The sequence below is a fragment of the Benincasa hispida genome, chromosome 9 (genome assembly GCF_027475165.1).
Source record: "Benincasa hispida cultivar pf3 chromosome 9, pf3_genome.v1.1, whole genome shotgun sequence".
Taxonomy (NCBI): Eukaryota; Viridiplantae; Streptophyta; class Magnoliopsida; order Cucurbitales; family Cucurbitaceae; genus Benincasa; species Benincasa hispida.
In genome coordinates this window covers 51,199,704-51,219,455 of record NC_143486.1, presented here as the reverse complement: position 1 = coordinate 51,219,455, position 19,752 = coordinate 51,199,704, and the positions used below count along the sequence as shown (strand labels likewise).

At 36.4% G+C, this 19,752-nt stretch overlaps 1 protein-coding gene across 1 annotated transcript; it reads right to left on the bottom strand.

Moving 5' to 3' along the window:
- Nucleotides 1-2,710: 2,710 nt before the first annotated feature.
- On the bottom strand, nt 2,711-12,664 carry WYR (inner centromere protein, ARK-binding region protein). Its single transcript, XM_039042873.2, has 9 exons — nt 12,310-12,664; nt 9,590-12,189; nt 7,486-8,674; nt 5,915-6,285; nt 5,642-5,827; nt 4,152-4,300; nt 3,861-3,952; nt 3,664-3,774; nt 2,711-3,222 (listed from the first exon to the last, which is right to left on the bottom strand). Exons 1-8 carry the CDS (start codon nt 12,491-12,493, stop codon nt 3,743-3,745), a joined length of 4,803 nt encoding a protein of 1,600 aa, XP_038898801.2. The 5' UTR covers nt 12,494-12,664; the 3' UTR covers nt 2,711-3,222; nt 3,664-3,742.
- Between the last annotated feature and the right edge of the window lie 7,088 nt (nt 12,665-19,752).

Below are 19,752 nucleotides of genomic sequence, written 5' to 3'. Positions count from 1 at the left end.
AAATGAGCCATGGGTAAAAGTACTCACGGGGTCGACTTCGACTTCTACCTAAGTGAGGTGGGCGTCCCCAATACTAAGTTGGGAGGGAAACTAAAAACTCGAGAGTCCGAACCTGATGAGGAAGAAGAGAAACTTTAAGTTATCTACCATATATATACATCATTATAACTCCAGAAGACGTAAGTCAACTCTAATTCTCCAACCTCGTGATATATTTTAAAACCTTCAACTAATTTAGGTATCGAAGGAGGTGCTGCAAGTACTAGAGTTTCTAAATTATTCTTTTTTGTCAATCAAGTTTATAAAGTCAACATAGATACAGCTTTAAATTAAATATAAGTGAAAAAAGTGAATCTTGCTACTGCTATCCGCCTGAACTAGTTAAATTATATATCTTCCAGTAAAAAAAATCATAGGTTTGAATCTCCACCGGTTTAATTTAAGAAATAGTAAATAAATAAATAATTTTTAGAAGAAAAAAAAATTAAAAAAAAAAAAGTCATCTAATGCTACAATTTTGGTTAATATTCAACTATTGGCTATTCACTTGGCCCACTCCTATAAATTAAAACAAGTGTCTCAATTGTTATCTTCACCACACAAACTGTTCTATTGGCTCTTCTCCCTCCCTCCCTCTCTCTCTCTCTCTCTCTCTCTGAATTTCATTGAACTTTTGATCTGCTTAGTTATTTGATTTGGAGGATTATTGTGCTTTGCTGCCATGGGAAAGGTTTTTTTTTTTTCATTTTTCTGAAAGGTTTTTTTTCTTTGGATTAACTTTCTTATACCCACATCACACCTTATGAATACTTTCAATCATGTTTTTGGGTTTTGAAAAAAATAATAATAATAATAACAATTTGAATCTTAGTTTTGAGAAAAATATAATAGTTACATATTTTTCATAGTAAATTCAAAACTAAAAGTACTGATGCAACAATACCAATGAAGAATAACAGCCAGAAGTAAAATCTTTGCAAGATTGATGTTTATATGTATCATAATTATACAAACAATAAAGTCAAACGCATTAACTTTGTGTTTAGAAATAGAAAACAGCTCGACTTAAAATTAAAAAATCTCCTATATTTATGAGCCAATCTGAACATAACTTAACTGATTGAGACATATAATGTCGATCAAATGGTAGAAATTTGAATTTCCCACTGCAGCAAATAATGGTGAAGTTGGGAGGGTTGATGTTGACAGAAGAGAGAGAGCACAACCCAAGCATTGGCTTAAGAGATTCTTTGTCTTTGTTGGGAGTGTGCTCTCTCTTCTTCTGTCAGCCAAATGTCCATCCCTCTCATCTTCTTTCAATGATATTATAAGGCTTAGCAAGTCTGCCCGACTCGCCACTTCTGTATAGCTCGATATGTGCCAACCCCGTTCGCCTACCAAGACAAGAGGAAGTGTAGTAGCCAGTGGTAAAGGTCAACATAGTGTAATCCAATACGGCTTTTTTCTTGTCTCACTTTACATGAGCCACTTTTCTTTCATTTTTCATATTTTGTGTGCCCCTTTCGGCAATTGCCCTTGACTTGGAGATTGAATGAGATTATAGACTTTCTACAAAGTCGATGGAGATTGAGAAAATGCTCAATCCTTCTATATATATTCATAAGGACCGGTCTTTAGGTACGTATATTACATGTCTTTTTCTACTTTCGTTTTATTTTTGGGTAAGTGATGCATCATCTTCTTTTCTTCATTTGTATGTCTAATGCCATTGAAACCTTCCATAAAAAATACATTTTTTTTTTCTTTCATGTGTAAGTCGAAATCAAAAAATTGATCAAATCAAACGAACTCGATGTATTTGAGTAACCATCAGTCATTTTGAACTCGGATCAAATTTTAGTATTTAAGTTGCTTCTGATTTAACGATTTGTTTGATTTAATAACAAGTTGGTTTCAACAAAGATTTGTAGAATTTTCTTAAACCAAATTGAAACTATCATACTTGTGCCTGAGAGAAACTTGTTATGGTGTGATTATTAGAAGTGGTGGAAATAGATGCATTAAGTTTTTATATACCCTCGCATGGGTCAGCCTCTCTTGCCTGTCTAATCAAGCAATGTGTACTTCAAAATACTTGAAGTATTGATACTCTTACATGAGCAATGTTGTCTCCAGTCAAATTAACATTGTACTAATATTTTTTTCCAATAATATTTAATGTATTGCATAATTTAGAATTAATTGTTGTGGTTAAGGTCTTCCTCTACATGAATTTTGGTTGAGGTTGTAAAATTAAATTATGGCTATTGACATTAACCTTCAAAAATTATATTTTGCTTATGAAAAAAAAAATTGTCTATTGTGAAAAGATTCTCTAACTTGATTGAATTGAATATATTAAAATATCATTTACATCAAAAACTAGTGAGCGAAGATAAAACTTGACAAATACGTATTGACAACTTCTAAGCGAGTAAAGAAAACTTCTATAGAATCGTATCACTAAAGTCTCTACCCTATTATATTCAAATTTAAATTGTTCTCACTAAGTATTTTTTTATTTTTAATTGACTTTCTTAGTTCAACGTGTGAAGGTGGAGATTTGAAACTTTAATTTTTTAGCCAATGATACACTATATTAATTAGTTGTAAGTCAACAATTTCTTGAGTACAATAAGTGAGAGTATGAAGAGTTGAACCTTTGACTTAAAGAGAATGAGTATTTATCAATTATTGCAGAACTATACGGTTGACGATGTAGGTGAACTAAATCCACCATGAATGAATAAAATAAAAATAGAAAACAGAAACTATTTCTTACATCATGTCAATTGTCATCTACTTCTCAATCTTTGTTTGACCTCTTCAAGATGAACAATATCATCTCCACTTTCATCTTCATTAGACAATATAATAAAAATAAATTGTACATAGAGAAGTTATCTTAAGAACTAGTGCTTTACACCTACATATTGGCAGGTTACATTCTGCTTTTCTACAGGGGTACCCTAACCCCAAAGCAAAAAGGGAAGGTCACCAAGAATTTACTACAGCCTTTTTCCCCAACTTTTTCGTGGTTGAGGTATCCAGTTCAAAGAGGGCGGTGGGTACGGGGTTTTATAGCTTATTTTGGTGCTAAGAAACTAACCCTACGCATGTAAAGCTGCCTATTGTACAATAATCATCTAGCCATTCAGAATATAGAGTAGCAAGAAACTAATCACCTGATCAGCAATTTCTTGAGAAATTAGTCAGCAAAATCTGCCACATGATATAGCACTTCATCACTTTAATGACATGGTATAAATGAAAATAGTAGTTGATTTATTAAACAAACGAGCAGGCCTAATGCTGAAGGGAAATTCTTATCGACTATTTTCACAACTCAGGCATCTGAAAGTTTTCTCTCAATTTTTGAGAAAAATATCAATCAGGTCGCACAAATGATTTATAAATTGTATGGGAAGGATAGAGAAAAGCCACGAGAAAGATACAGTACAACTAATTATGGCTCAAAGATTTGCCTAAATACTTAGTCATCGTTATGTAGATTAGATAGACCTAATTTACTAACAATGACCCTCAAACACCAAGAACGTCCAAACAAGTGAGGTTGCTACTAACTTATTGACAAACAAGACAAAAATGATAAATCATGATGCGAACTTCAAGTCAGAAAAAACAAAGTTTATAAAAGCGTACCTAGGCAAGTCTCTTGCACAGAGAGAAAGGGGAATGTTTCTGTTGCAGATTAAATCTATCCACATTCTGAAAGTTTGGACTATTTAAACTGATGCTGCCGACGCAAGAGAACTGCAAAGCAGTTAAACTAGCTCAGTGTGTTTTTATTATTTAATAAAGATTAAAAGCTGCAACCATCTTTATGTATTAATTTTCACCTTCGGCTATATCACAAAAGCTTTTCGGTGGAAAGATAATTTCTGGATTCAATTTTTGCTGGGAAGCAAAAAGGGCAGCTAAGCGATCCTTACTGCATAAAGAAGGATGAAGAAATTAGTTCTAACACAAAAATGGCAAATTTGAAATGGTCTTCACGATTATCTTTGACAAAAAGGATGTTGGGAGAGAGGGATGCAATACGAAATGCAAAAATGTACTAAACTGCAACAATGGAGTTTAAATCACATTTGTTATTTCCTTATTTGGAAACATCAGACCGAGTTACACACCTGGCCCACGAAGGAACAAATTTATTATTCTGTATGCCATCATCGTCATCCTCTTCATCTTCATCATCAGAAGCTTTATAAGGAGAAATCTGATATGATTGTTCTTCACTTGTTTCGGAGATTCTTTTTTCCATCCCACTTTCAAGTGCCTAAAGAAGATTGTAAAATTTCAGCACAAGAAGCTCAAATTGAATAAGAAATATCTTCTTTCATCATGCATGTTAAAGTCTACCAAGAAATTAGACTTCCTAATATCAAACATCTTAAAAGTATTACAATTATAAAAATCTTGTTCTTTTTTCTCAAACCAAGCAAGATCTACCTTAATTACCAACTAATTCTCACTTTAAGTTACCAAATATTCGAGCAGTCATCTTAGGACAGAAGAGAAACAGCACAATTTATGTTCGATGACAATTAGAGTAAAAAAACAGGTTTACTTCAATGTATTCTAATTCTCAAGGAAGTTAAATCGTATACTTGTTTCATTTCTCAATTTTAAGCGACATATGATAGGATCAAGCGTCAAACAAAAGTCAATACTGTATAATGTCTTGAAATTCTTTGTTCAATTAGATTTCCAGGTTCCAATAAGATTTCGTCCACAAAAGTCCCACAGAATTTCTAGATGAATTAGAATTTATTTTCTATGGATATAATTATGTAACAGGATGCAGCAAGATCTATAAAGATTTAGTGCATGTTTGGGAATGATTTTCACATTGTCAAAATCACTTTCCTTTCAAAAATGTTTGGCAAATGTTGAAATTGATTTTAGAAAAATCAAAAATCATTTAGAATTGATTTTTCAAGAATGAGTTTGAAATGTGCTTTTAGTTGAGTGATAGACCGGGAATCACCCTACAAATTAGCTCCATTTCCTTTTTTCTTTTTTCTCTCTCTAATCCCTTTTAACTATATGAAAATCACTTTGTAAAGTTTGAAATCAAATATCAATATGATTGAATAAAAATCAGTTTTACAAAATAAATTATACACAAATCTCCTTTTCTAAAATCAATACTTTAATCATCACTCCCAAACATGCACTTAATTATCTAGGAAATGGTTTCCATGTTTCTTTCTTGTGGATTCAGATCTAAAACCAACTGGAAGCCTAGGGTGTTATGTTTCAAGAGTTGTACCTTTTTAATTATTTTATTGTTTATCCACAAAATAGATCCACTGACGATTTCAAATTACAACCTACTTCATCTAGAAGCCCAAAATCTTTCAGATGTAGCACTAAAATTATCTCCAAAAGGTTTAAAAGTGGTTCCTCCATCTATTATGCCTCAAAAAAATCATGACAATTTTATAAAATTTAAAAAAAAAATTATAAAAAAAAAGGCATTTTCAGTAGAAGACTGGTTAGGATTAGGAAAATGGAAGGTTACTAGCTAATTACCCAGTCCTATCATGGGAAAACAACATTTCACTCTAAATCACGTCAAAGATTTTGGAAATTTGCACTCACAAAATAAACTTACCTCTGCCTCTAGAAAATCTACAGTCGGTTGTGAGTCCTCCACAACAAAGTTTCCCCTCTCAGCATCGCTTGTAGAAGTAGTCTTGGACTCAGTAACCGAGAGTTTGTCAAATTTGTCATTTCCACTTTCCTTGTCCAGTTTGTCAGTCGCATCCTTACATGCCTTTCTGTCGCGTGGTTTTTGTTCCTACAGAAGAAAATAATAAGCTATTTTTACCTCTCAAACCCCATAAACACAAGGAAAGTTCAAACATTATCACATATAGCATCTTACAATGGCTTGGGGTTTCGCTTCCTTATTCTCTTTATCAGATCGTAACTTCCCACCATGCTCTCGTAATCGTCTCCTAACTTCTTCAACACGCATTCTTTTTCTTTCTTTCTCCTTCCTCTCTTCTTCTTCCCTCTGTCTTTTCTTTGCTGCCATATCAGCCTCCTTTTTCTTCCTTTCTTCCTCTTTCTTCTTTCGCTCTTCTTCTTTCTTCTTTTTCTCAAGTTCAATCTGCCTCAAATTCTCTTGTTCCATTCTTGCTCTTTCGAGTTTCAGGGCTTCTTTCTTCATTTGACGTTCATTTTCTTTCTTTTCTGCAAGGCGCTTTGCAGCCTCAGCAGCCTCAATGGCCTTCACCTTAACATCTCTCTTCCCTACAGGAATGCACATGTTTCAAACTTAAATTACAATTCAGTACAACACTCAGATCATCAGATACATGATAATCAGACTGTGTATTACCAAATAATAGATAAAGTTCAATGCCACACCAAAATAAAATTCTGATAGGCCCATTCTGTTTAACACACAAGGAGATCAATGAGAAGTACAAGCGCCCAGGTTATGGGAGATAATTACTTGGCTATTAGCAGCTATGGTTGACTTGGTGTTTTAATGCGCATGGTTTTTTTTTTTTAACAAGATATGAAAAGTATAAAAAATAAAAATAAAAATAAATAAATAAATATTAAAAAAAAAATTATTAATGCTGAAAGAATACAAACTCCACGAGGGAGTAAATAAGGAGAGCAATAAATAATGGAACAAGAATACAACAAAATGATAAAGGCTTTCCAAACAAGACATATCCTGTAAAGAGAAGCTAACATGAGATCTAGGAAGAGAGCAGCAAGATGAAGTCTTAAGACTAACCGAATCATAACCGAACTCTTTATATGATAAGGCAATTCACATCGATCAATCGTAAATCTAGAACAACCAATTCAAGGTTTGGAATCAAAGGCCTCAAGATTGACAAATTGTGTGATCAACATAAAGCACTAACAAATGAAGAATTACAAACAAATCTCAACACAATAGGCCTTTGAAGAAGCTAGAAAACCAAAACATCCACCAAGCTATCCATATTCAAAATAATCCTTCACAAACTTCATATCAAAAGCTAAACCACAAAGGATGACGTTATTCAAGCTCAAAGCAAAACGTAGGACAAAACCAAGTTAGGAACATTTAAATTTTCACAAACATCAATCAACGATACCACAACCACCAAACATGGTAACACTGAAGAAGCCAAATTTCCAAAAATAAACACAACAAAATAGAACATGTTCACAGAGGAAGGAAGATAACGGGGAATAAGAGAGTGGGGCAGTAAGGGGCATGGTATTGGTTGGAGAGCCTAGGACTTGACTTTGTTGTTGCATTCTTCTAGATTTCATGCAAGAAACGTTCTTCACTGCACATTTTGTCAATTCAGTAGTAGCTAGTAATGGGACCATAAAATTCTTGAGATATTTTACATGACAATATCCAGAAAATGTTAAAAAGTTCATAATCAATCCATGTATGTTAATACTGAATGCCGGATATAGTTATAAAAATATAAATACCTTTCAAAATAGTTGCAGCTTCTCTTTGTTGGACAAGAGGAATAAAAGAAGTAATATTGGACACAATATTTTTATGCTTGGATTCCTTTCCAGAGAATCGAGGGCCTTCTTTTCTGAAATTTTCTTTACAGGATAAATCTGACCTGCTAAATCTATTATAAGATGATCTAGTGACTCTCTTAGCTCCGTTTGCTCCTGGCAAGATATCAAGATCTACAGCCTCATTCACATATTTCCTTTTACTGTTTTTCTGATTTCCCAGGTTCTTTTGGGTTCTATTATGAGTCCCTGTGTTGCTGAGTTCCGTGTTTAAAGATTCTAAACTCAATCTATCAGCAAAAGTTGCAGCTTCAGAAACTGTTACCTGAACATTTGCATTTTCTGTAATATCAACAAGTGGTACACGCTTGTTCGATCTCATATCCTTTGAAAACTCATTATCAATCTCATCTGTACTCTCAGTTTCTTCACTAATGCAAGGAAGCTCTATGTTCTGGCTGCTTCGTTTTCCCGAACTTGAGGAATTTAATGAATTTCTATCCAACAACTTACCAAATGGAGATGCAAACGGCTTCCTGACATCACTAGCTGAATGACAGCTAATGCTTTGCAGGCAATCGAAAAAAGGCCCATGAGGAGAGCAGTTGACTTCTCCATTCAAGAAGTTACTACCATCCTTCAGTAGCTTATTTTGATCATTCATCAGAAGGTTACTCTTCGAGTCCATGCTCTCTAGTAGACCATTAGGAAGAGAATGGTACAAATCTGTCACCTTGTTCAACTGAAAACTTTCTGAAGATGAGGATAATGGACTGTTTATACAAGCAGATTTACAAATTTTCTCCAAGATGCTAGCACGTTCTATCATACATTTTGAAAGTTCTAATTTGTCAAAGTTGATTCCACCAACAGAGATGCATGGCTGTTCATCATCAGACTGCATTAGGAACCCCTCTAATGCAGGCATATCCTTATCTGCACCAAGATAATGAGAAGTTTGGATAAGTGGAGTAAGAAGCGAGCAAGAAGTAAGTTTCCCCTTTTCCTCCTCTCCTTCCGTTTTCTCAGTATCAACAGGAAGTTCATTATCTACAAACTGAGGACTTTCTTCGGGATTCAAACTTTGGCTCGCTAGCATAAGATTTTGCAACGGTGTGACTCTGTTATTGCTTCCGAACCTAGAGAGATCCTTAAATCATGCACAAAGAAACAAGATCACGATGAGAAGTTAGTAAAAAAAAAGGAGGAAAGGAGAAAAAAAATCAATCAAATCCCCAACCTAGAAGGTTTGTCAGAAATTGATTAGGCCGGCATATATTGAACATTACACCCCATTAAAAGCACAAACAGTATGACCACCATCACCCCCCTTCCTAACTAGGTCCATCCTTTCAAAAAACAGAATGCAGAAAACGACAGATTAAAAAGAAGAAAAGTAACTTTGTTATGTGAATGGGAAGAATTGTCTTCATATTCTTCCACAGATATTTTTGCAATGAAGGTAATTGATACGCTTATTATTATACCAATGTTTCCCTAACAACCGATCAATATACTTGAAATAACACATAGTTCAATTGTTTGGTCTTAACTTCTCAAGTACACCAAAATAATAGTTTTAAACCACAGAAGTGTGTGCTTAAGTGCACTTCACAATTAAGCTAAGTAAACCACTCCACCTTGTGAGCATGTACTTCTCTTTTAGGTGCTTAAAATAAACTATGATTAGATTAAGTCAAGAAAGGAAGACTTTAAGAAAAAGTCGTTGGTTCTCCTTTGTTTAACTTACCCAAAGCACCCTCTTTTTTCTCTTACAAATGTAGAGGAACACGAAAATAACTAAACTAAAGAGGGAAATACCGAAGACTATAAAGTCTAGTGATGGAAAATACGGAAGATTAATTATAGGAAAAAAAAATGGAAGGCATCTAATGATGGAAAAATTGGAGGTGAGAATGGTGAAGATAACTGATTTTGGGTCTGCATCGTTATTTTGTAGTTCATTTTTAAAGATTTTGTAGACTATGCGTGAACAACATTTGTTTTTAATAGTCAACCTGTCAAGGCCTGTTTGAAAATTTTTCCCGTTGAAAAGAATATATACCTCTTTAACTGGAAGCGTGGGTGAAGAATCAGACACCTGCATTAAGTGAGCTTCCTTTTCCAAAAGCAACATTTCAATAGGGAGAATGCTCACTTTTGATTGTTGGTAACCTTCTTCACAAAATGATAATCTTTGAAATTCAAGGACAGGTTTTTCAGTGTCAAATTCCTGCATCAATCTTTTATCGGTGGGACTCCCGTTGATAATTTGAAGTCGCTCAATCCTCAAGCCTAAAGATCCAGGAATACCATTCTCCAATTGCAGCTCAACCTTTCTCACATCTTCATGAGAAGTAGATGCCTCCAAAACTGAGCTGAAAGTTTTTAACTCTATTGATGTTTCTGCAGTCTGGCACTCTGTTGATATGCAATGATGGTTACCATTAAAGTCATCAGTGCAACCCTCAAAGGAATCTGAATCTTCACACTGAGATATGCCTGAACTTTTCTGTTGCTGCTCCAAATAACTATCCTTTTCACCAGCGGAAGGAACACAAGGAACCATGACAATGTGATCTTGAGATTTTTCTGTATCTCTTATCAGGATTGATGCATCATTTGCATCCACTAGTGGAATTTCAACTACATTTTCATGGGGATTCTGCAAATTCGATACTCCATCTTTCAAAGAAATATTTTGTTCAACAGGTTCATCACTTTGCAGCAAAGAACAAGTAGTTCCTTCTTCATAACCTTGCAGCGACTTGTTAGCAGATAAGATAGTATTTCCGTTAAAATCTCTTCTGTCTTCATACCTCCTCTCACTGTGAGATTCAGATACACCTTTATCAGATTCGTTTTCCTTCATTGAGTCTACCTGAATGTGTGGCAAAGGTATGTGAAGGGATGAATTGCATTTTTCTTTTTCATTAACATCCCTCTTGTCATCCAGAAAACTGGAGGTCTTCTTATCTGATGTTTTCTGCCTTACTTCCATTGTTGGTGAACTGAAAATTTTGTTTAGACCAAACTGTCTCGCATTATTATCAGAATTACATTCCTGAGTCCTACAGTCTTCTAGTTCTTCTTCATGGCATTCAATATTGACAGAAGAAAGTCTAAAAAACTCCGACGGCTCACTCACTCGATCAGAATGTTGCTTTGAACTTTCAACAGGACATAAATTTCCATTGGCAGAAGAAAAGCATGATGAATTGTCCCCATCCGAATTATGTTGCATCCCGGACTTTTGAGCATTATTAAGTTTATACTCCTGACTACTGAAATCTCCTAATATTTTTTCTTCATAGCACTCTATATTGTCGGAAGAAGATTTAGATAAGTCCAATTGCTCTTTCACTTCATCAGGATGCACTTTTGAACTTCCAATGGGACATGATCCTCCCTCTTCAGAGTCAACATATGAAGAATTATCCACATCCTGGGAGCTGTATCGCGACCCAGACTGTTCGGCATTATCAAAATTACATTCCTGGCTCCTGCAATGTCCTAAAATAGTTTCTTCACAGCATTCAACTTTCTCAGAAGAAGGGTTAGACAAGTACAACAATCTCCCATCACTGGTGTCAATACATGATGAATCGTCCACATCTGGGGAACTTCGTTGTGACCCAGACTGTAGAGCATTATCGATAACATAGTCATGGTCCCTGCAATGTCCTAATACCGCCTCTTCACGACACTCAATATTGTCAGAAGAAGGTTTAGGCAAGTCCAATTGCTCATCCACTTGATCAGAATGCAATTTTGAGCCTCCTATAGAACACGCTCTTCCATCTTCAGGGGAAAAGCAAGAAGATTTATTCACATCCAAAGAGTTACATTGCAACCTGGACTGTTCAGCGTTATCAAAATTATATTCATGGCTCCTGCAATATGCCGACCCTTCTGCACAGTATTCGGTCTTTCCAGAAGAAGGTCTGGGTGAATCAAATTGCTCATTCACTTGATAAGAATTCTGCGTTGAACCTCCAGCTACAAATAACTCTTCATTTTTAGAGGAAATGTTTAAAGAATTGCCCACATCAGTAGAGCTACTATGCAACCCAGGGCTTCCAACTACTGTAACTTTATCCGAGCAAATAGAGATATCCTTCTGCGCGCAACCAACATTAGTATCTTCTTCTACAGAACCAATTTCCTTACAGCTACTGGAAGGCTTTGCCAACCCTGATGCATCTTCGTGATCGGCTTGCAGCAAACCAATAGCAGATCCCACAAACCCACCAGCAGTAGAATCACTCTTGTTCTCACACCGAGATTGGCACTTTGAAGATTTCACACTATTACGCGACTCTAAAGCCCTTTGCCTAGATTTAGATCTGTGTAACCGTGCCAATGACAGAGTAGGATCTCGATAATTTTCTGAAACTAGGCCTCCTCGGCCTTGAGGAGAAACAGGACTCATGTCAATACGAGGCGCGCAATTTAAGACACTGGCATCACTTATGTTACACTGGGGTGAAACTGCCGGCCTAATTCCTGCATCAAAATCATCATTTAAAGAACCAGCTTCTTCATTCGACCTGTGCTGCAACTCCTCCCCACTGTCTGCAACAAATGCCTCATTCAAACTAGAACGATGGGTGTCAAGCGGCGAACGTGGGAACTCAACTTCAGAAATAAAACTTCTGTTCACCTCTGCAACTACGAAGAAACCAATTGAGCAAAAAAATGTGGCGAAAGGGGGAAATTCTACTTCAACCTAACTGACCATGGAGCACAAGAAATGGGGAAAAAATGAGAAGAGTGCGAAATTACCTTCGAAATGCGAAACGTGGGAATGAAGAAAAGACGAGTGGAGCCAAGGAGGAGGAACAATTCCATCGATAATAAGCTTGGACGCGAGGTGTTGGTCGAATAGATTGGTCTGGTGCTTGGCCTGGTCAATGATCCACTTCTTCCTCTCGAAGATCTGCACGAATAGCTTCTCCATCGCAGCCATGTTTTTACAGAAGGGCCATGAAAAGAGAGAGAGGAGACGAAGTTTTGAAGTAACGGAGAGGAAGAAGAGTTGGGTTTCAATGGAGGGGTTTTCTGGCGAAGAAGATGACGATGGGCTTTTGCGAGCAGCGGGGCAAGGGAATTCAAATTTTGGGAGGAAGACCTTCCTTCTTAAAATAATAATAATAATAATAATTGTATTGGAATTTTTAAAAATAGAAAACAATGGAAACTATTTATACAAAATAGTAAAATTTGATCGTTATCACTTTCATAGATGTTGATAGAAGTATATGAGTGTCTTTTCTATAAATGATTTAACATTTTTTCTATATGTGATTTTATTTTGTTTTAAAGAAAATTGTAATAGGTAGCCATTTAAGAATAGGATATGGCAAATGTGTCACACATTTTTTCCAATTTACAGATATGGCACTTTTTAAAAATATTGTCCCAATTGTCGCCCCAGATTCTTTTTTTCCAATTTTTTGTCTACATCTTCTTCCTTGCCTTGTTGCCATGGACACAACCATCAATGAATTGTTCCTATAAATATACGTTTTCTTACGTTGATTTGTTTCTCTCACTAAACTCTTGAGAACGAGAATGATGGATTGGATGTTTGTTTGCATAACTCGAATTTATCTACTTTATATTCATTTTATTACTCAGCACGAGATTTTTCTTGTGGGTTCTTATTAGAAAACCAATTAGTGCTGAATCCACTTAAGTCAAGACCCACACGCCACTGTAAACTGAAAACCACTACCTGGAAACACCTCCAAGACTGAGATCATCGACGGTCGACTGCAATTCAAAGACCCAAACTGGTGTGCTTCAATTTTCCACTCTCTTAATGTTGTAGATCTCTCTTTCTCCCTCTAGATGTGTGTGCTTGTACACTGTACGACAGTCCCTCTTTTCCCACACTTAAGTGTTTCATGATGGGACCCCTAAAATTGAGAAGATCAACTTAATTGCATAATTGAGGTCCTTGATGCCTTCTTTTGTTACTGTTTAGATGAGAGGATAGGAGTTTGTTGTGCCTTTGTCATACGAGTTGAAGCCTTGGAAGTGTTCAACTTGTGGTTCCTTTGTGCACAGTGAGGGAGGGTGTGGGACAGTTAAGCCTACTGATGTTTCTATTCTTGAAATATTAGGGGTTAGGGAGGGAGCTGGTAGTGGTGTGAAGGAAGGTGTTGTGCCTTCTAGTGAGACAGGTGGGTATGCAGCATGGTGTTGTCGAGAGTGGTGGTTTGAATGCTGATGATTTCGTTATGGTTACTCGTCAGAGTCATGGACGGTCTGTGAGTGGTTCTCCGGTTGTTAAAAATGGTCGAGATGTCGGTTGTCTGGATCCTGTGGTTAATAAGCATTTTGGTGGGACGGTTTGTTGTTCTGAGTGATAAGGGTATTCACCTGCTTGCTTTGGCTTTTATTCCACCGGATTTGAGTTTTGTGGGTATTTGAGAGGATAGTGGTGGTGTGTCTGAGTCTGGGATTTCTTCTATGGTGCTGGCCCGGGGTGGCTCCCTTTTTTCCTCATGATTTGGTGTTCTTGGAATGTCCAGGGTCTAAATGACCCTGTGAAGAGTAGAGTGGTAACTGATTTTCTGTGCACTTCTTCTGTTAGTTTATGTTGTTTGCTTGAGACTAGGGTTCGGCAGAAGAACTTTGATGCAGTGTTTAGAAGGTTTGTGGAGGCTTAGAATTGTGTTTGTAGTTACGGTTCTTCTGGGGTTGGGCGGATTTGGGTGTTTATGGCGGAGGAATGTGTATGATTTTTTTCCCGTTGTCATTGAGGATCAGTATATTTTTTGTTCCTTAGTGGATGTTGCTTCTAATGTTCGAGTGAGTGTTGTTGCAGTTTATGCTTCTAACTTGGTGTGTGAAAGGCGTATTTTTTGGCATTGTTTGGTTGATGTTTGCTCTGTTTAGCATTCTCCTAAAGCTGTTATGGGAGATCTTAATGTTAGTCGCAATCATGCGGAGGCCCATAGTAGTTGCCTAGTTTGGGGGAGATGGAAGAGTTTGATAGGGCGTTGTTAGAGGCAGATTTGGTTGAATCAGGTGTGCATGGGAACCGGTTTACTTAGACTAGTAAAGTTCAAGGGACTAGTATCTTACGCCGTTTGGATCATTGTTTGGTTAATGAGGCGTGGACTGTTGCTTTTCCTCATACGAAGGTTAGAGTCATTCCGTGGGGGATTTCTAACCATTTTCCCCTTCTGATTTCTACGGGTGAGGCTAGGAGTCGTGACTCCTTCGTTTCGTGATTTTAACTATTGGGCGAAGGCGGATGGTTTTCTTGATATGATTGCTTCTGTGTGGATGTGGTATCCAGATGTTTCTCCACTTGTTATTTTCATGAGGAATTTGAAGGCTTTGAAGCTAGTTATGCGTGCTTCTTTTGGTAGGTGTATTTCTTCTTTAGGTGATATAGTGTGGGAGGTTGGATTGAGTATAGATGTTGCTCAGGCTGCGGTTGAGAGGGATCCTACTTCTGTTCTATTGAATACGGAGGCTACTCAGGCCACTGAGGCCTTCTGGTTGATGGCGAGGTTGGAGGAGGCTTCCCTTCGTCAAAAGTCTCGGGTTAAGTGGTTGGAGTTGGGTGATCAGAATATGACCTTTTTTCATCGTTGTATCAGATATTGTATTGTTCGGAGTGGTTTTTTTTCTGTGGTTGATTCTAAGGGGGTTCGTCAGTCCTCATATGAACATGTGGCTAGTGTGGTTTTGAGTTTTTTTTTTGTGGTAGCTTGGGTACGCAGACGTTGGGGTATAGAGACCTCACTTCTAGGATTGCTAACATTCCGCAGTTTTGGTGATTTGTGGAGTATGTTGAGGCTCTTGGTAGGCCTATCTTGAGAGATGGGTTTAGGAAGACGTTGTTTTCTATAAAGTCTGGGAAGGCTCCTGGACCGGATGGGTTCCCTGTTGATTTCTATAAGTCTACTTGGAACGTGGTAGGTGAGGACTTTTATACTGCGGTTAGTAATTTCTTTGACTCGTGTTATTTGACTTATGGGATTAATGCTACTGCCATTACTCTTATCCCTAAGAGAGTTGGTGTCGAGCGTATGGAGGATTTTTGCCCTATCTCTTGTTGTAATGTTGTGTACAAATGTATATCTAAAGTGCTTGCAGAAAGGCTTCGTGTGTGGTTACCTTTGTTTATTAGCAGTAAACAATCTACCTTTGTTCCTAGCAGGTATGTCACAAACATTTTATTGTGTCAGGAACTTGTGGGGGACTATCAGTTGAATAGGGACAAACCTCATTGTGTGCTGAAGGTGGATCTTCAGAAGGCTTATGATTCAGTGAATTAGGATTTCCTGTTGGTGTGTTATTGGCTATTGATACGCCTACACAGTTTGTTAACTGGGTACGTGCTTATGTTATGTCTCCCTACTTTTTTGTGATGATTAATGGTTCTCTTGAAGGTTTTTTCGTGGGCAGGAATGGTCGGAGGCAGGGTGATTCGTTATCCCCCTTTTTGTTCATGATGGTGATGGAAGTTCTTTCTCGGTTGTTGAATAAACCGCCTGATTCGTTTAAGTTTCATGTTGTGAGCGTGTGTAGTTTACGCATTTGTCTTTTGCTAGTGACCTTATGATCTTTTTGTGCAGTTGAGCTGGGATCTTTGGTTTTTGTACAGAAGGTGTTGTCTGAGTTTGCGGAGCTTTCGGGGTTAGTTGCTAATGTGGGGAAAAGCTCTATGTTTGTTGCGGGTGTGGGTCATGATGTGGCTCTTAAGCTTGCTAATTTTATGGGTTTTGGCCTTGGTTCCTTGCCTTCCAGGTATCTTGGGATTCCTTTGCTATCATTCGCTTAAAGGTTGTGGATTGTGCTTCGTTGATTCAGAGGATTACTGCTTGGGTTAAAAGTTGAGCTGCTCGTTCGCTTTCTTTTGCTGGCAGATTGCAGTTGGTTAATTATGTTCTACAATCGTTCCAGGTATTTTGGTCCAGTATCTTTGTTTTGCCTGCTTGTGTCTCCCATGAGGTGGATGATATTCTACGAGCCTATTTATGGAGAGGCCATGTTGATAGTCGAGGTATTATGAGGGGTTCTTGGGATGAGGTGTGTTTGCCGAAAGTGGAAGGGGGTTTAGGTGTTAAACATGTGGTGTCTTGGAACTTGACTGCTATTATGAAGCTGCTTTGGCTTCTTTTTGTTAGGTCTAGTTTTTTGTGGGTGGCGTGGATGAAGGAATATATTTTACGGGGTTGTTTTTTGTGGTCGGTCCATTGTGATGCTAGGAGATCTTGGTGTTTGAAGGCAATTCTGCATTACTATGATTAGTTTAAGCAGTTGGTTCGTTTGGTGGTTGGTGATGGGAGAAAGTGTTTTGTATGGTGTGATCCTTGGTTGCCTAAGGGCTCGACTTGGAGTCTTATGGGGATACAATTGTGTATGATGCGACTAGCAGTCGGGAGGCTCAGTTATCTGATTTCTTGGATGAGAAGTGTAGGTGGCGTGGCTCGCTGTTTTCTTCTTTGGAGTTGCTTGAATTATGAGGTTTAATTCAGGCTGGTGGGCCGAGGATGAGTGGTGAGGATTATTGGGTTTGGGTTCCAAGTGTTAATGGCCATTTTTCTGTCGCTAGTGCGTAGGAGAGTTTGATCCTCGTCGTCTTAGGGTGTCTTGGGCCCGTCTTATTTGGTATAGGGGCAATATTCCGCGACACACTTTTTGTGCCTGGTTAGTTGTACAGGATAGATTAGGTACTCGGGATTGGTTGAGAAGGTGGGATTAGTTGTCTGATGATGCTCGTCTTCTGTGTGTGGGTAAGTTGGAGTCTCGTAATCATTTGTTTTTTTTATTGTGGGTTTAAGGGTAAGGTGTGGTCTGGTGTGGTGCGTTTGTTGAGTTTGTCTCATCGGGTTGTTGGGTGGGATGTGGAATTGAGTTGGGTGTGTCGTGTGGGATTTGGTAAGAGGGTTCAGAGTAAGTTATTTCAAGTCTTCTGGTATGCTTCTATTTATTATATCTGACAGGAAAGGAATGTCGGTTGCATGGGGGTTGTCCGAGGACGACGTCTGCTTTGTTCCATCTTATTGTTTCTATGGTTCGTGCTCATGCTGCTTCTGGAGGATTGATCTTCTTGGTCATCTCTAGTTTGTTTTGCTTTAGATGTCTTTTGTTCGGATTTGGTTTCTTTTGGTTTGTGTGTTGTCCCCGACTTGTGGGGTTCTGTTTGTCCTTGGTTGGTTTTTGTGTTTTTCTTATTGTTCTGGTTTATGTTTCGGTCTTCTGGTTCTGTGGTTCATTTTTTTGGTTTATCCCTTCCGAGCTCTACTCTGTTTGTGCTTTATTTGTTGCGGTGCCTTGATCTCGAGTCGTGGGATCCTCTTTGTTATTGTATAATAATATTAACTATTAAAAAAAATTAATTACAGAATTGTCATTCTCATTTATTTATTTAAATTCCATTATACATATTGACTTAAATGCCTTCTTATTAAAAACACTTAAATATCTTGATACTTTTAACAGTATATCAGTAATGTATTAATAGTATCAAGGGTATCGAGTGTAAAGAGTGTATAGCAGTAGTTATCAAGTGTATCAAGTGTCTATTAGGTGGGTATCAAGTGTATCAAAGTGGATATCGGTAGTGTATCGTGCGTCAAGTGTATCAAGGGTATCGATTATATCAAGTGTATCAAGTGGATTGAGTTTGCTTTTTGCCATTTTAACAAAAGTAATGAGTCTAACTATGGGCCTAATTTTTAAACTTGTTTTGTCAAATCTCCAAGGAACCCTACCCTTATTTTAGTTATATTATATAGAATTTTCCTTTAAAAAACCATGTTATATAGACTAAATTATAGAAAATGTTTCTAAACTTCTTATTTTATTTCAAATATGCTCGTGAGTTTTAAAATTTTCATTAATACCCTTGAACTTTAAAAGAAAAATGCTCAATATTCCTTATCATTAAATTTTGACGACAATATAAGTATTTTGCTTTAAAATTACTTTTGAACTTTCAAATGTTTCACTAATACCCTTAAAATTTTCAAATAAAGTTCCTATGTGATGTAGACGGTTAGTTCCTTATTTCAAAAATTGGGCTTGGATTCTGAAAACATGAAACGTAACTAAAATGTGTGTTTATTACTCTTGATTTAGGATGGTTTTTATATGATTTGGTTGGATTTGATGTTATTTGTTAGTGATTTCAGGGTTATGTACGAGATATCAATTCAATGTCAAAATGAACCAAAAAAAACCTAAGGCTCCCTTTGGGATTGTGTTTGAAATCGTAAAAAGCTATTATGAGAAAATCTTAACTACTTTTCTTGTTTGATAAAGTAAATTATTAAATAATCTATCAGAATCACTTCTTAATTTTAACTAATGTGTAAAAGTTAATAGATACTATTTTTTAAATTTGGATTTCCTAAAAATTTACTAACTTCTTTACTTTTTAGATAAATATATTTTAATAATATTATTTCAAAAGAATATAATTTGTTAGATCTATTTTCAAATTCTAATTTATTCATTTTTTATAACAATTATTCTTTTCTAAAATTTTATTGAATAATTTATATTAAATGAAATTAGTTAAAATTTAAATCACATACAATTTTAAATGAATTATAATTATCCATGTGAAAATAATTGAAACAATAAGCCTAGTTTGGTTTATATGACTATATTACACCAATTTAGTATTAATTTACTTATGTGACTAGTTTTTTCTATTTAACATTAAAACTTAACAAATACTATTTTACTGTTGGGATTAGTGTCCTAAATCTCCTTGTAATCTTGTAGTTTGTAAACTTTGTATAAACATATTGTTGTTAATAAATAAGTACTATTTTATAAGCATATACTCAATCCAATAAACTAAGATCCTAGGTTATTTTATGTAATTTAAACAAGTATGTAGAGACATATAAGTGGATCTTGTTTAAATAATAACTTAAACGGTTTGTAGTAGATAGATAAGGTTGGGTACTTTATCTTAGTGACACAATGAATACGACCCGCTTTGTAGGTGTTACAAGTGTTGTAAAGTATTACAAATGATTTGATCCTGATAATAAATGTAGAGACATGTGAGTAGGGGTATTCTATACAAAGAGTTTGTATAATACCGAACCACGAAATGATTAGTCTCTTTATATAACGCCATTAATAATAGAGACTTATATTTCACTAGAATGACCATAGGTGACATGATTTGAATCCCGAGTGAGTTATGAACTCTTGCTCATGAAGGCGGTCCTTTGATTTGTA

What these genes read in the sequence shown, in the direction of transcription:
- WYR (XM_039042873.2), bottom strand. Translation starts at nt 12,493, where the DNA reads ATGGCTGCGATGGAGAAGCTATTCGTGCAGATCTTCGAGAGGAAGAAG. An exon ending in AGCTGCAACTATTTTGAAAG is followed by an intron (nt 6,286 to 7,485) that starts GTATTTATATTT and finishes GCATTCCTGTAG; the next exon opens with GGAAGAGAGATGTTAAGGTG. An exon ending in TTTGTTCCTTCGTGGGCCAG is followed by an intron (nt 3,953 to 4,151) that starts GTGTGTAACTCG and finishes TTCTTTATGCAG; the next exon opens with TAAGGATCGCTTAGCTGCCC.